Below are 14627 nucleotides of genomic sequence, written 5' to 3'. Positions count from 1 at the left end.
GTTGCCCTTTGCTACCTGGGAACTGTGTCTGCTGTCTGGTCCTAGAGCTGTGGCAGGTGCTCCTGCCCTCGGGCGGGCGGAAGCTCACGGTGCCACTGGCCTGCCCCGCAGTGTGCAACGGTGGATTCTGTGTGTCCTCCTGGCTGGGTGTAGCCGGGAAGGTGTTTTTATGAGAATAACCTTTAAATCAGTGGACTCTGAGCACAGCAGGTGACCCTCCGCGACATGGGTGGGCCTCGTCCCATCAGTTGAAGGGCTTCTGAGAAAGACCGAGGTCCCTGAGGAAGAGGGATTCTGCCTCCCAGCGGCTGTCAGCCGGACCCGCAGCCTGCTGCCCTGCTTGGCGGGTTTGAGCTTAGCCCCACGTTTGTGTGAGCCACGTGGTTAGACTCAGCGTCTCTCTCGTCTGTCTGCGTGTCTTTTCTCTGTGTGTCTGTATGTATCTTTTTCTCGCTATGTCTGTATCCTGTGTACACACAGCCTGCTGGTTCTGTCTCCATGGGGACCTCTGACTGATACACAGTGCAAGGACTTCAGGACCCTGGAACTGTGGCTGTCACCCCCTCTGGTTCACACAGCGCCATGCATGACATCTGCGGGTTCAAGCGGCCTGGGATGAGACCATAAAAAAATACACCAATACAAAGTAAAACAGCAAGGCCTGGTGGCTCGTGCCTGTAGTCCCAGCTACTTGGGAGGCCAAGGCGGGAGGATTGATTGAGGCCAGGAGTTTGAGACCAGCCTGGTCAACATAGTGAGACCCCGTCTCCAAAAATATCTAAAAATATTAGCTGGCTGTGGTCCACACGCCCCAGCTACTCGGGAGGCTGAGGTGGGAGGGCCACTTGAGCCCAGGAGTTGGGGGCTGCCGTGAGCTACAATCACACCACTGCACCCCAGCCTGGGTGACAGAGTGAGACCCTGTATCTAAAAAATAAATTAAAATAAATAAATGAAAAATACACATAAAAACACAACGTAGCACCTGTGTAGGTTGTGCTGGATGTTGTGAGGAGTCTGCAGATGCTCTGAAGCACACAGGGGACTGTGCGTGTCCCGGTGCCTACGTGGGGACTCGAGCGCCCTCGGGCTCTGGTGTCCTCAGAGGCCCTGGCCCAGTCCCAGGGGTGCTGGGGACAACTGTGCCCTATTTTGGAGTATATTGGAGTCCTGTCTGGTTCAGCCAGGTGTGACAGCGTCACTGTTATTACTCTGTGGTTGGTCAGCTCAGGTTCACGAACACCTCTAGGCTGTTGAAATAATTATTGTTTAGGACCTTAGCAGGTAATTGAGTTAATCAAAAATAAGTTCTCTTTTTTCCTTGGAACGGTGTGATACCACTTTGACTAAACTCTCCCAAAGCGCTGCTCCTGGAGGAACCTGTCCAGGTGTTGGGTCTTCCGTCCTCCTGGGTCCGTCTGTGGCCAGCACCTGCCATCATGCCACCTGCCCCTGACTTCGCACAGTCCCGTCACACTCAGACCCATCTCCCCCGCGCCCACTGTTCAAGTCCGAGTCACCCATGACCGACGCTCGCACCTCGTCCAGAACCATCTGCCGTCGGGTGTGCGGGGAAGGAGCTTGGCCTGGCCCTGCTGGTCTCGTCCCAGGCTGGACGAGAAACGCGTTGGTGATGAAGCCGGAGCCCTGCTCTGCCAGCACCTGCCGTGTGCCAGGCCACACGGATGCGTCTGGCCGGTGTGTGGGAAAGGGAGTCTCTGGTCTGACTTGGTACTTTCTGCCCGCCTGGTAATGACACCGTTAACACATGTTATGGTCTAAGATGCGAGAAATGACCACCTGAAGACCGAATTGAGCCAAATTAGCAGTTTTTATTAGCTGGCCAGCAACTACCCTCCAAGGCGGCGGCACAGAGAGCAGCGCTCGACCAGAACAGAGGAAGGATTTTTATAGTATTCTACATCAGGGTCTTACGTGACTCTGAGCACACAAGGTGGAGTCAGTTCTGCAATAAACTCCATTACCAGGGGGCCTGGGACCAGCCCCAGACCACCTGTCTTGGTTACCGTCTATAAGCAAGCGGGTTTACAGAGGCAGAGAGCGTCGGTTAAGTCAAGGGACATTCTTCCATGAGTTAAGCAAGCACAACAATCATTTACAAGTTAATTACTTTGTTTTCCATTTTATAGGGTATATTTCCTTTCTGTACATAGGTCACACACCCGTGAGTCACCTACAGCCACAGCCAAAATGGCTGAACTAGAGCTAACTGGCCAGCTGTGGGCCCTCGACGTGCTGGATTTGCTCTGTAGGCCGTTTCAACACCCCCGTGGGGAGCTGCCTGTGCCCCCCAGTGTCGCGTCTCTGGGGCATCGGGGTGACTGGCCCATACGAGGTTGGGCATGTCGTGGCCTCAGCAGTCGGCAGACAGAGAGCTGCGCTCGTAACCCCCTCACCCTCCGCAGAACAGGAGGACCCTTTCTCCGTTGCAGCCGAGGAGTGATGAGTCTATTTGAATTTTAACTGCAGCAGCCCAGCTGATTTTTCTCATGTCGGTGGAAGACTGACTGTAGCTGACCAGGTACTGCTTTGAGCAATCCCTTCATGACAGGTGTGAGCCAGCGTCCTCCCCGGCAATGCCAGGAGCAATTTGTCAATTTGGACGGTCAGGTTTTAAATTTTTTGTACCTAGTGGGTATTTTTTTGTTTTGAGACAGGATCTTGCTTTGTTGCCCAGGCTGGTCTGGCCTCAGGCGGCGAAGTGCTGGGACTGCAGGCGTGAGCCGCTGCGTCCGGCTGTACCTAGTATTTTATTAACAAAATTTTCTGTGTTTTCTAACTGCAAATACATTTGTCCTTTTTGGGAAAAGGAAATGTGGGTTTTGTATAATTCTAAAAAGTCTCTCCCTCTCAGATGGGTGAGGGCTGACGGGACCAGGAGGAAGACGTGAGTCTCTTGTAGGGAACCAGCAGGGCTGGGACATCTGTGCCGATTCGGGGGTGTCAGTGACACCCCCTGAGTTGTTTACTCCAGGAATGGGACCTTGAAACACGGTGGCATTTATTACAGGTGACGGAGCTTGTGCGTGTTCTGTGTTCCAGATAATTGCTCTTTCTCCCAGAGAGTGAGCAAGGAGGAAGGGAAAGGTCCGTTTAGGTTCCTCAGAGCGTCCCTACTCTTGCTTTGCTCTTCCCTTTGCTGTTCCTTCCATTTTAGTTTTTTGCAATCCTTAGAGTGACTGGGCTTCTTGCAGTGCTGCAAAGCAGCGGGTAGGTCTGTGTGGGGTTTTTGGGGCATTTTGGAGGCCCAGATGGGGCAGGTTGTTGCTCTAACTGTAAACTCCTTGTTTTGTTGGGCCTCGTTCCTCGTCTTTAGTCACGGTTGGTACCAGACAGCTGGTCGGCAAGATGAACCAAGGCATGAATTTGAGAAGTAGCTCAACGAGGGCGTTGTCTCTTTACTATTAGTGCTAATTCTTCGTCTAACTTGCTTATGAAATTTGAATTGAGGGGAATATCCTTTTGGTGGTTAGCATAACTTTCTTCAGACAATTCTGAATATTATTTAAGATTTTTTCAAATCTCTCAAAACATGACATCACTGACGTGTGGATTTTGTTGACCTAGTTGCATTTCGCTCCAGCTGACTATTTGGGAAGACTGCCGGGCTGGCCCATGTAGAGCTTCAGCAGTGTCCGAGGCCTGTTCTCCGTCAGGAAAGGCCTCCAAGGGGTTTCTCCAGTCTGCCTTTGTGCTCCCATCCTCAGCTGTACGTTCTGAGAGTAACGTGTGAGCTAACTGATACTCAGAAGCTTGACTAGTCAGTTCAGATTCTCTGGCAACACCAGCAGGGGGCTGGTGGGTGTCCGGAATCTTTGACTATGCCTTTGAAGTTGACCTCTGACCTTGGCCGACAGACCAGGGCAGGTCCCCCTACCTGAGGGCTGGAGGAGGCTCTGGGCGGTTCTGGTAAGGAGGGTGGTTACACAGGGCCGAGGGAGGAGGAGAAGAAATTTCAGCAGCCTTTTAAATTCAGAAATTGTTTTAGGCAATCTTTTGTTTTCTTCCTGTAAAGAAAGAACTTCATCAGAATTTCTTTTGGAAACTTCCAAATGCGCTAGAAACGACTCTCCCAATTGCTCTGTCTCATTCTGGAGCCGACTTCTCTAATGAGCTGCAGGTCAGTTAGTTTAGGCGTTTCGAAGGCACCTCGTTTGGCCACTGTAATCTGGGGTCTCTGTGAGTTATGTGAGACCGTTTTTTCTGACCATGAAAAGGTGCCGTGAGAGCTGGACGTACATCGGGCTGGGTTTCCGACGGTGGAGCCTTGGAGAGGAGCACTCGGTCGCAGAGGCGCGATTACGTGTAATTGGGATTTTCCCTCCTGAATGACCAAGAACACCCAATGGGAGTTTGTTTAGGGTCGAGGGTGCCGCTTGTGGGAACAGCCCCTCAGTTTCACCCTTCAGTCGGTTCTTCCCTCATAAGTGCCTCGGGGACCCCGAGAAGCTCCGGCAGGTCAGGCATGAGGGGTGGATCCTTCCTGTGTGCCCACCGGGTTGGCAGCGTTTCCTCCGAGTGATGAACTCTGACCCTCCCCCAGACCTTGGTTGCCTGAGGTGCCTTTTGGCTGGGAGGAGTCGTGTCTCTCGCCTTCGGGATCTGTTTTGTCTTTGTAGAGAGCCTGTTAGCTATATGACCAGCTCTAGTTTCGGTCATTCAAGAAGCAAGTTTGGATTTGTCAATTTAACTGAGCTGAACCTGGCCAGTTTTAAGGATTATAATTTTTTTGCTTAAGCCACAAAGATTCACTTCCTCTTTTCCAAGACAAACTGCTTCTCTCCTTAAAATTTCAAACGAGAATAAAGATCCTGTTTTGGACAAAAACCTTAACTGCAGAGGAAAGTGAAGTCCTAGGTCTGCAGTCGGCAACGTCAGTGGAGAATGACAAGAACACTCCTGCCTCACGGCGGGACCTCAGTTCCCACCCATCGAGCTAGGAACACGTGTGGCCCAAGTAAAGCCCGAATCCTCAGCCGCGCCAGGGGGCATTCGGCACCGAGGGGCCTTGCCAGGGTCCCCTTTCGCTGGCGAGGGCAGGTGCATGCAAGTCTCTGGCGCTGCTACCGGGCCGGCTGTCAGCAGGGATGACGGGCCTGCTCAGGGCCCAGGTGCGTCACCCAGTGTCAGCCTCAATAATGAATTTTGGGCAAATGATTAAACGTCGAGTTTATTCGAGCACAAAGTTTGAGGATGGGCACTGGGCGGGGTGGGGCAGTTCTGGGCGAGACTAGCCGAGGGGCTGCGCCGTCTCCAGGCAGGCTCAGTGAGTCCTTACAGCGGCTTGACTGGTCCTAGGCAGGGTTTCTTTCTTTTCTTGTTTTGGGAAAGGCCTATTTACATTCCACGTTACAGATGTAGCAGCCAAGGGGCCTTCTGTCCAATCCAGGGGGCTTTTATCTCAGGGCCACCCGGGCTGAGCCGGGAACAAGGCAATGAGGCAGCTTCTTATGAAGAGGTCAAGCTCTAGCCCTGTGACTCAGTCTCCCACGTCAGCCTTCCTCGGGGCCAAAGAACTTCTAGAAGCCCAAGTAGACAGAATATCCGTTTTCTTTTACAGTCTCTTCAAATACCCTTTCTGCCCCACGTCCCTCCCTTCCCTCTTTCGGGAACTTCGAGGCTCTGGCTCTCTGGGCTACGCCTGGATGACCGGACTTGTCTTCTAGCTCAGCGATCTGCCTTCGCTGGATTTTACATGTGATCATGTTCTTCGTTTCTAGGAGATTGATTTGGGGTTTAAAACTTTTGCTTGGTCAATTTCTGTGGTGCTTGTATTTTTTATCTCTTAGTTCTTTGCACATATGAAACATTTATGTTCTGTTTCTGGAAATCACGGTGTCTGGGGTCACAGGGTCTGACTCCCTGGTGCTGTTTTTGGCGTAAGCTCATGTTTGTCAGGTTTTATCTGTGGGGATTGTGCGAGGCCTGGGTTGGAGGCGGTTTGCCTCTGCAGGGCGTGGGGAGGTTGGGCTGCAGGCCAGGCCCCTCCAGCCTAGCACCTCTTTAACCTTCCCGTTCTCAGCCCACCGACTGTGGGACCACCGAGGCTGCGTGAGTCCCGGCTGCAAACCCGGGGACTGGCTGGTGGCCGCGAGCCCAGCCATGCGTCACTTAACACCAGGGATGTGTTCTGAGAAACCGGTTGTTAGGCGATTTGTTGTGAGAACGTCAGAGTGCTGACGGCTCAGCGCCCTGCACAGGTGGGCTGTGGCGTGGCCCGTGCTCCTTGGGGACTCACCTGCGCAGCATGTGCTGTGCTGAGCACCGTGGGCAGCTGGAACACAACAGCATTTGCATGTCTAAACATACCTGAACGTAGAAAAGGCGCAATAAAAATATGATGTAAAAGATGAGAAACGGTGTCGCGCCGCACTCGCCTGCAAGGACGACGCAACAAACTGGAGTTCTTCCAACAGCAGTTTAATGAGGCATCTAGTCTAGTTACATGGCGAGAGACCCCGAACAGGAAGGACAGTGGGCTTATATACCATTGCAGGTAGTCGTGGCGGGAAGTGATTGGTAGAGGGCCCTGACAAGGCTCCCAGCAATGATTCTATTGGCTATGTGCTCACCCGTAATCAGAGACCGCTCCCAACAGCTCCCCCTTTTGTTTTGCAACACAAGCTTTGGGGACTCCAACCTCAAGATCCGGATCCAGGGGGTGGAGTCCCTGAAGCAGGTGCAAAGGCCACCGTCTCCCGTGCAATGAGCAGAGACTCTGGGAGGTGCAACGGCTGGTAAGGGGGTGACACGCCACAATCTGGTGCAATGGGGAAACCCCTCAGAGTGCATGGGCCATGTCACGCTGTGCGAGAGGGGAGGCGGTCTTGACCTTTGGAGCGTAACATTTGTAGCCAGATGCCAGGGGATTGACCACACTCGAGGGTGGCTAGGGCTTGGGTAACCACCACTCGGTCCCTGCGGCGCTGTGCACGAACGCGCAGGAACCCCCAGATCACGAAACCTGCTCCCAGGATCCCCGTGAACCCTAGGGACCCCAGGCCAGCCCAGTCCCGAAGTCCTCGGACTATTGACTGAAATGTAGGAAAGAGACCATTGGTCACTGTCAAGTCCAGGCGTGTGGAATTAATGTGGGTGATCTCCAATTGCAACTGCCGGGTCAAGGCGGTAAATTGACTAGACCAGTGTCCTGTCAACATAGCAGATAATTGACGAGACTTGTTGGCCACGGCGGAAGCATTATCAAACGGTACCCGCGGTAATGCATAGTCCTGTGAAACGCCATTCGCAGCCCAGCTGTGCCAGCTGCCATAAGGCATCTATTTGCTCCTGGACCAAGTCCACACGTTGGTTCAGTATCATGATATCACCCTTCAGATGCGCGTTGACGGCGGATTGTGTGTCCAGAGCTGTGTTCAGCATCTGTGCTGTCTGAACAGAGCCTACCGCTGCAGCCGTAGCGGCTGCCAGTGCGGCAGTCACTGCCAATGTGGAAATTACAGCTGCAGTAACGCCAAAATCTCTTCGCTGTCGGAAAAGGGTCAAGAAGCTAGGAGCCTCCACCGGCCAAGGAATATGCCGAGGCATACGGGCAACAATTGCCATGGACTGGCTGGAGGCATTCCAGCAACGGGCATAGGAGCAGTTTGCCGTGGAGCAATTGAGAACACCAGGACCAGAGGAAGTAGCAGTGATCCAGATAAAAGGGGGCCAGAGGCAAACAGGTGTGGAGGGGAAAGACAGATCACGCTGCTGAATAGCGTGGACCGACGTCTCAAATGTTGAGGAGGAGTTCCATGTAAGATTGGCAAGGCCCAAAGAGGCATTAGTAGCGAACAGCCGGGGGAAGATCTGGGCATCATGGGTCACCGGCATCGGTCTCGGGAACACCGACAGGATGGCCCAGCGCTGGTCCGTCGTCACCGATGCGGCCAGCAGCAGAAAGGTCAGGAGCAGCAGCATCCCCGGCAGCGGACGCCCTATCATCTGCATCCTCCACATCCGCCAACCGCTGCACTCGCCGCGTTAAGCGTGCTGGGACCCACACTGGATCAGGAGTGTCCTGCGGGAAAACACAGACAGCTCCCCTGGACCGGCTCACAACCGGATCCGGGCCTTTCCATTTGTTAAGCAGGACATCCTTCCACAAGACCTGCTCTGATAAAGGGGAACCGGGGTTGGCGTGGCGGTCCGCAGCAGAGCGCCCCTGATCATCCAGCAAAAGAAAATTTAAAGTGAACAAGGTGAGAGAGAGCACAGGCTTAGGGGTACGTAAGCCCAAAGGGCTCGTCCCCGTCTCCCCCTTTTGTTTTTTGAGATAGGCCTTTAAGGTGCCATGGGCACGCTCTATGATACCCTGGGCCTGGGGGTTGTAGGGAAGGCCCGTGCGGTGCTCCACGCCTAGGCGTGTGCAGAATTGACGAAAAGCTTGTGAGGTATAGGCAGGGCCATTGTCAGTTTTGATAACCTGAGGTTTACCCCAGGCAGCCCAAGCCTCTAAGCAGTGGGTGATGACATGACTTACCTTTTCACCTGTCAAGGGAGTGGCATGAATTATGCCAGAGCAGGTATCAACAGAAACATGGACATAAGAAAGAGTGCCAAAGGAGGAGTAATGAGTGACGTCCATTTGCCACAAGTGGAGTGGCCGAAGACCACGAGGATTGACACCTACATGAGGTGCTGGACGAAAAGGTGCACAGGCGGCGCACTGCAGCACAATATCGCGTGCGGCTGCCCGCGAGAGGCCAAATTTGAGACGTAACGTCAGTGAAGGAGTATGGTATAGAGAATGAAACTGGCGAGCTGCCTCCAACGGAGAGCCAACCCAATAAGCGTGAGTGGCATGATCCGCCAGGGCATTGCCGCGCGCCATGGGGCCCGGCAAAAGGGAATGGGCCCGAATGTGCGTTATAAAAAATGGGGACTGGCGCGAATGGATGGCAGCACGGATAGCACAGAATAAGGAGAACACCGTGCTGCGAGAGTTAAGAGAATGGGCTGTCTCCAAGTGACGGACAGCCTGAACAACATAAGCAGAATCAGAGATTATATTAAGGGGCTCTGGCACGGTTCGGAGAACCAATTCAACGATAGCACATTCAACGTGCTGGGGAGAAGAGTAAGCGAAGCGGGCCGTAAACACCTGATCATTGATTACATAGCTACCGGTGCCTGTGGATGACCCGTCAGTATAAACAATGGTAGCCCCGATTAGAGGCTCAGGGGAAGTCAGATGAGGAAAGATAAGCTGATTGCGAAGTGCAAACTGAAGAAGGGGATGTTTAGGGTAATGGTTATCTATGTCTCCTGGGAAGATACAACAGAGTACTGCCCAAGAATTTAAGGAAGAGCAAAGGACTTGAGTCTGGGACTTGGAGTATGGGCAATGAATAACTGTAGGGTAAATACCGAAGTGGGAAAGGGACAACGAAAGCCCAGATAAGGCCAAATCCGCAACCTGCGTAAGATAATGTTCTATAGCACGCCGCGGAGAAGCATGTGAATGAATCCACAGCAAAGGCCCGTCCTGCCAGAATACTGCCGTGGGCGCCACGGGTGTAAGCGGCATTGCACCCATAAGCCTTGACAGCTTCAACCAAAGCTTTTAGTTGCTTGTAATCTAGGTGTTCGTGAAAGCGATGTTGATTAGCGTCCTCAAAGACGGGGAAAGCAAACTCCCTCTGTATCTTCTTTCTAGCTCGGGGAGGCACAAACGAGGTTCCGCCCTCCATATTTAGAGGGGCGGATCCCGCAACGGGAAAAGGAGGGGCAGTAGCGTACGGGGGCGGGCGATTACGCTCCGCCTCATATCTAGCCGCCGCCTCCTCCAGCTCCGCCTTCTCCTGCGGAGACAGCCCCTCCTCCGCCTCGCGAGAACGCGAACGGGAAGAAGAGCGAGACAATGAAGAAGAACAGGAAGAAGAAGGACGAGAGGAAGAAGAAGAAGCCGACATGTGGAGGGAGGCGATTTTGAGAGCCACCTCCTCCATGTCCCTTTCAGGCGGCGGGCGTCCCCGCCGTTCCTGTTTACCCGCGGACTTACGTTTCCTTTCCGGCCTTTTCCTCGGCCGCCCCGGCCGAGCCGGACCCACTTTGCCTCTCTCAGACATACTATCTTGATAATCACTGAGTACTTGCTGACCTTCCCGGACCGGACCGCTGCAACGGTCGTCCTCTAAACAGGAGCGCACCAGTGCCCACACAGGGAGAACACACTCCCAAAGGGGACCAGACTCTCGGGCACGGCGAAGGTCCTGCTCTAGCTTATCCCAACTCGGAATCGTTAAAGACCCTGAGTGGAGAAACCATGGGGCCACCCGGTCCACGTCCTGCACAAAATGGCGCAGGACACGGTCAGGGATACGAAACTCCCGGGCGGCCAGAAGACCCCGCAGGGCCCGCAACAGGTGACAACTAGGAGAGTTCCCCATGGGGTAGGTCACAAGCACCCGGTGCCGGCGTCAGAAGAGGGCAGGGGTCCAAAATAAAGCCGCCCCAGCTGCTGTGGTTCTGAACTCACCTCCAAAGAGGTCGTCTCCGCCGGTGCGAGAAGTTCCCGGGTTTCGGCACCACTTGTCGCGCCGCACTCGCCTGCAAGGACGACGCAACAAACTGGAGTTCTTCCAACAGCAGTTTAATGAGGCATCTAGTCTAGTTACATGGCGAGAGACCCCGAACAGGAAGGACCGTGGGCTTATATACCATTGCAGGTAGTCGTGGCGGGAAGTGATTGGTAGAGGGCCCTGACAAGGCTCCCAGCAATGATTCTATTGGCTATGTGCTCACCCGTAATCAGAGACCGCTCCCAACAAAACGGTGCACCTGTGCCATGCATTCCGCACTCACCGTGGACGGAGCTTGCAGGGCTGGAAGTTGCTCCGGGTGTGTCAGTGAGCGGTGAGTTCCCGTGAGGGCCTGGGGCGCAGCTGTGCACTGCTCCTGACGCACACACGGTACACTCGGGCCACCGAACTGATGAAAAGGCAAAGTAATTGCTTTTCGGGGGCTGTGGTGTCACTCGGTGGTAGGAATTTTTTAGCTCTGTTGTAATCTCTGGACAGGCGGGAGTGCAGTGGTGTCACCACGGCTCACTGCAGCCTCGAACTCCTAGGTCCGAGGGATCCTCCTGCCTCGGCCTCCCAAAGTGCTAGGACTACAGGCATGAGCCACGCGCCCAGCCTGTGATTTGGTGGGACCATGGAGGTATGTATGGTCCAGCCCTGACCAAAATGTGAGGTGTGCGACTACCCTGCAGGTTTCCTGCTTCCACAGCCACTTCTCCCTGGGCAGGTCCCTGGGGGGGCGGTTCAGTCCTCCACACTGAGACTGTGTCCGTGGGGAGTGTGTTGGGGGCGGGGTGCCTGTCCCCCAACGCCTGGCCACAGGCCCTCAGGAGAAGGTGGCATTTCCCCTTGAGTTTCACAGCTCTGAGCTGGGATGGAGCCCGTAACTAGAGACAGATCAACAAGAAATACGAACAGAAGTTTATTGACATGGAATTCACATGTTCACGGGAGATGCCGAAGGAAGGAGTAATTCTCAAAGACGTGGCTTTGCGTTCAGCTGACGCAGTGTCTTCAGCAAAGACCAGCACAGTTCTAGAGAGGTCCCGAGTCAGACAAGAGGGCTTGAGGCCCCGGGGGCGGCTCCCTGGGGACAGGCAAGCAGCGGGCAGATGGCGCCGGTGGGTGCAGCTTCGCACCTGGGTCCCCAGGCGCCGTCTCCAGGCCGGGAAGGGCCAGGCGCTGACTTTGGTTGTCAGCTTTTGTCCTTCCTGGCAGAGGGGAGGGGACACCTCTGTCTTTGTACATTCACGTCCTGCTTTCAGGCAGGATGCACGGGGGAGGGCAGGGAGCTCTCGGATCTGCGCTTCTCAGCCAGGGTCACATCAGAGCGGCCCGAGTGCCCACGTGCTGGTTCGGGGCGGCCTCTCCTAGCTGCGCCCTATCCTGTTCTCCACCCCCGGGGGTCCTCCCGGGGCCCACCCACCTTGGCCTCTGAGTCTGGGTGTGCCAGGGCCACCCGGAAGCATCTGTGGTATGCCCGCTCCTGCCCTGCGGCTTTGTGAGCTGTCCAGCCCAGGGCTCCTGGTGTTCATCCAAACGCCAGTCACTGTTCTTGTCACGCAGGGTCCGTCTCCTCCCAGCCCCCTCACTGCCCCCACCCAGCCAGGCCCCGTGCGCCCCCACCAGAGTCCAGCTGCTGCTCCTGGGGCCGGGACTCCGTGGTCTCTTGTCCACTGACGTGGGCTGGTCTCCTATCCCTTGTCGTTACTCTGGGACCACTGGGAGAGGAGGTGCGTGGGGGCCACCGGGCAGGCCGTGTGGGGACAGTTCTCAGAAGCCAGAGCCCTGGAGTCTCCGCGGGGGGGAGTGGGCCAGAGGGGAGGCGGCTGGCGGAGCCGGGACTCTGTCTGCAGTGGGGGCCGCTGGCAGCTCTGGGGAGGCATCCGTGGGGCGAGGGTGTCCAGGCAGAGCCGCTCTGGCCGGGCCCCCAGCCGGGCTCCGAGGTCAGGGCAGGGGTGGGGGCGTGAGGTCACTTGCATGGGAGGCAGAGCCGTGGGGCACGGGGGCCGCGCCGGGGTGGGGGCTGAGGAAGGGGCAGCAGAAGCCAGGAGTGGCACGTCCAGGGCGGGCACGCAGAGGCTCCACGGGGGGCCTCAGGGACGGTCAGGGAGGGGCCTGGGGGCCGGCCCGCCCAGCCTGACCCGCGTGCCCTGTCCTTCCAGGGGACGGCAACCTGCACCTCAACGTGACGGCAGAGGCCTTCAGCGAGCCGCTGCTGGCCGCCCTGGAGCCCCACGTGTACGAGTGGACGGCCGCCCAGCGGGGCAGCGTCAGTGCCGAGCACGGCGTGGGCTTCAAGAAGAGGGACGCGCTCGGCTACAGCAAGCCCCCCACGGCCCTGCGGCTCATGTGCCAGCTCAAGGCCCTGCTGGACCCCAAGGGCATCCTGAACCCCTACAAGACGCTGCCCACCCGGGCCTGACAGCCCCTTCCTCTGCGACTGAGGTGTGTCTGGGTCAGTGAGATCCCGAGGGGCCGCGGTGCAGCTCTGCTTTGCCTGCGTGGGGTGGGCACCCGGCTGGCGTGGGCGCAGAGGCCTCCCAGCCCGTGAGCCAGCAGCCGGCACGCTGGCCCCGTCGCTGGCTGGAGGAGCTGGGAGTGGCTTTCCTGCAGGAGCCGCCCATGGCCTGGCTGTCCTGGGGCTGCCCAGAGCGGGGAGCCGCCCGCCCCTCCTCCGCGGGCTGGGCCGGGTGGTGGGCGTGGTGCCCCTCGGAGCCAGGCCGGGCCTGTGGTGGCCCCTGGGGTCCCGTGGTGTCTGCGGCAGCACTCGAGGGTGCCCGGTGGTGGTTCCACCTATTTGCTGCCGGGGCTCCCCGGCAACCCCGATGGCCCGAGGCTCTGCTGAACCTGGACCAGCGGCTGTGGCTGTCGTAGAGCAGGTGACGTGGGTCATAGGCGGCCTGGGTGACAGGATGTACCACTTCCCCACTTTCTAGGGGGCCTGTCCATTAGGAAGACTTCCTCCGAGCGAGGTGTGGCCGGCCGGGGTCGCCCGCCGAGGTCAGCCTTTCGTATCCTGCGTCTGTGGAGAGCGTCGGGTGCTGCCGCTCAGGCCCCGGTGCTCACGGACAGGCGTCTTGGGGACTGCGCCCCGTCAGCCACCTGACCTGGCCTGGGGACCCTGTTCATCCCTGGCCCAGGGGCAACGGGTGGCTGTGGACATTCGGCCTGGGAGGCTGCACACGTGTTTCCTCCTGGCTGTCGCGAATTTCCAGGAAAAATGTGAATTGGTCACAGCCTCCTCCTTGCTCTGTTGCTGGAAAATCACCTGGTAAAAGCCCATCGCGAAGTGCCTGTGTGTCTTGCTCCCAGAACACCCCGGCCGTCAGGGCCGTCCCCATCCCCCACCCCGTCCCCATCCCCTGTCCTGTCAGGGGTGAGGGAGCCCATGTGGCCCTGGAGGTGGCCCCTGTCCCTGGGGGCCTTGGTACGCGGGCAGCCTGCTCCTAGGAGGAAACGCACCCCTGCCCACTGCCCCTTGGAGGTCACCTGCCAGCCAGGGTCCCCGGCTGCGGATGGGCCACATCCTGGCAGAGGTCTCCCAGGGGCGTCTTGGCCCCAGCACGACCTTATGGCACAAGTCAGGGGTCACTTGCCCGCCCCTGACCCTGGCCCAGCAGTGTAGGTGTCTCGTGACACCCGGGCCGCTCCCTGCCGAGGGATTGGCGTGGTAGCTCCCAGCTTCCTCCTGCTGCACAGGCCTGAGGGCCGGCTCCGTGGTCCTCCACGTCCCTCGCTGAGCTCTCATGGGCAGCCCCGTGGGGTCCGCTGCACGGTGCAGCCCACACCGAGCCTGGCACGAGGCCCCGCTGTCCTGCGTCTGTGTCCTCCCGCGGTCGGCAGACGGCTCCTGGCTCCCAGCCCCTGGCCCTCAGCTCTGCCCTGGGCCCTGTGGTCCCTGTTGGGCGGGTGCGGGTGTTCCTAAGCTGCTTCCTGCTCTGGCTCCGCGGCACCAGGGCTGTGCGGGTCCCAGACCTGGCCGAGGCCTCGTGCTGACTCCTGTGCTCGGCACGGCCAGCGCCAGGCTCCCCTCGGAGACGCGGCTTCAGCGTGGCACCTGCCAGCGGGAGGACATTG

The 14627-nt window shown here is 57.2% G+C and overlaps 1 protein-coding gene across 5 annotated transcripts in view; it reads left to right on the top strand.

Moving 5' to 3' along the window:
- The window catches only part of D2HGDH (D-2-hydroxyglutarate dehydrogenase), a 37634-nt gene extending 24061 nt beyond the window's left edge, over window positions 1-13573 (top strand). For all 5 annotated transcript variants that reach the window (XM_045558763.1, XM_045558765.1, XM_045558764.1 and 2 more), the window contains 2 exons: window positions 12713-12995; window positions 13487-13573. In XM_045558763.1, coding sequence (XP_045414719.1) covers window positions 12713-12972 — 260 coding nt within the window. In that variant the 3' untranslated portion in view covers window positions 12973-12995; window positions 13487-13573. The remainder of the gene's footprint in view (window positions 1-12712; window positions 12996-13486) is intronic.
- The last annotated feature ends 1054 nt before the right edge of the window (window positions 13574-14627 follow it).

The sequence above is a fragment of the Lemur catta genome, chromosome 8 (genome assembly GCF_020740605.2).
Source record: "Lemur catta isolate mLemCat1 chromosome 8, mLemCat1.pri, whole genome shotgun sequence".
Classification (NCBI taxonomy): Eukaryota; Metazoa; Chordata; class Mammalia; order Primates; family Lemuridae; genus Lemur; species Lemur catta.
This window is presented reverse-complemented; position numbering and strand designations above follow the sequence as displayed.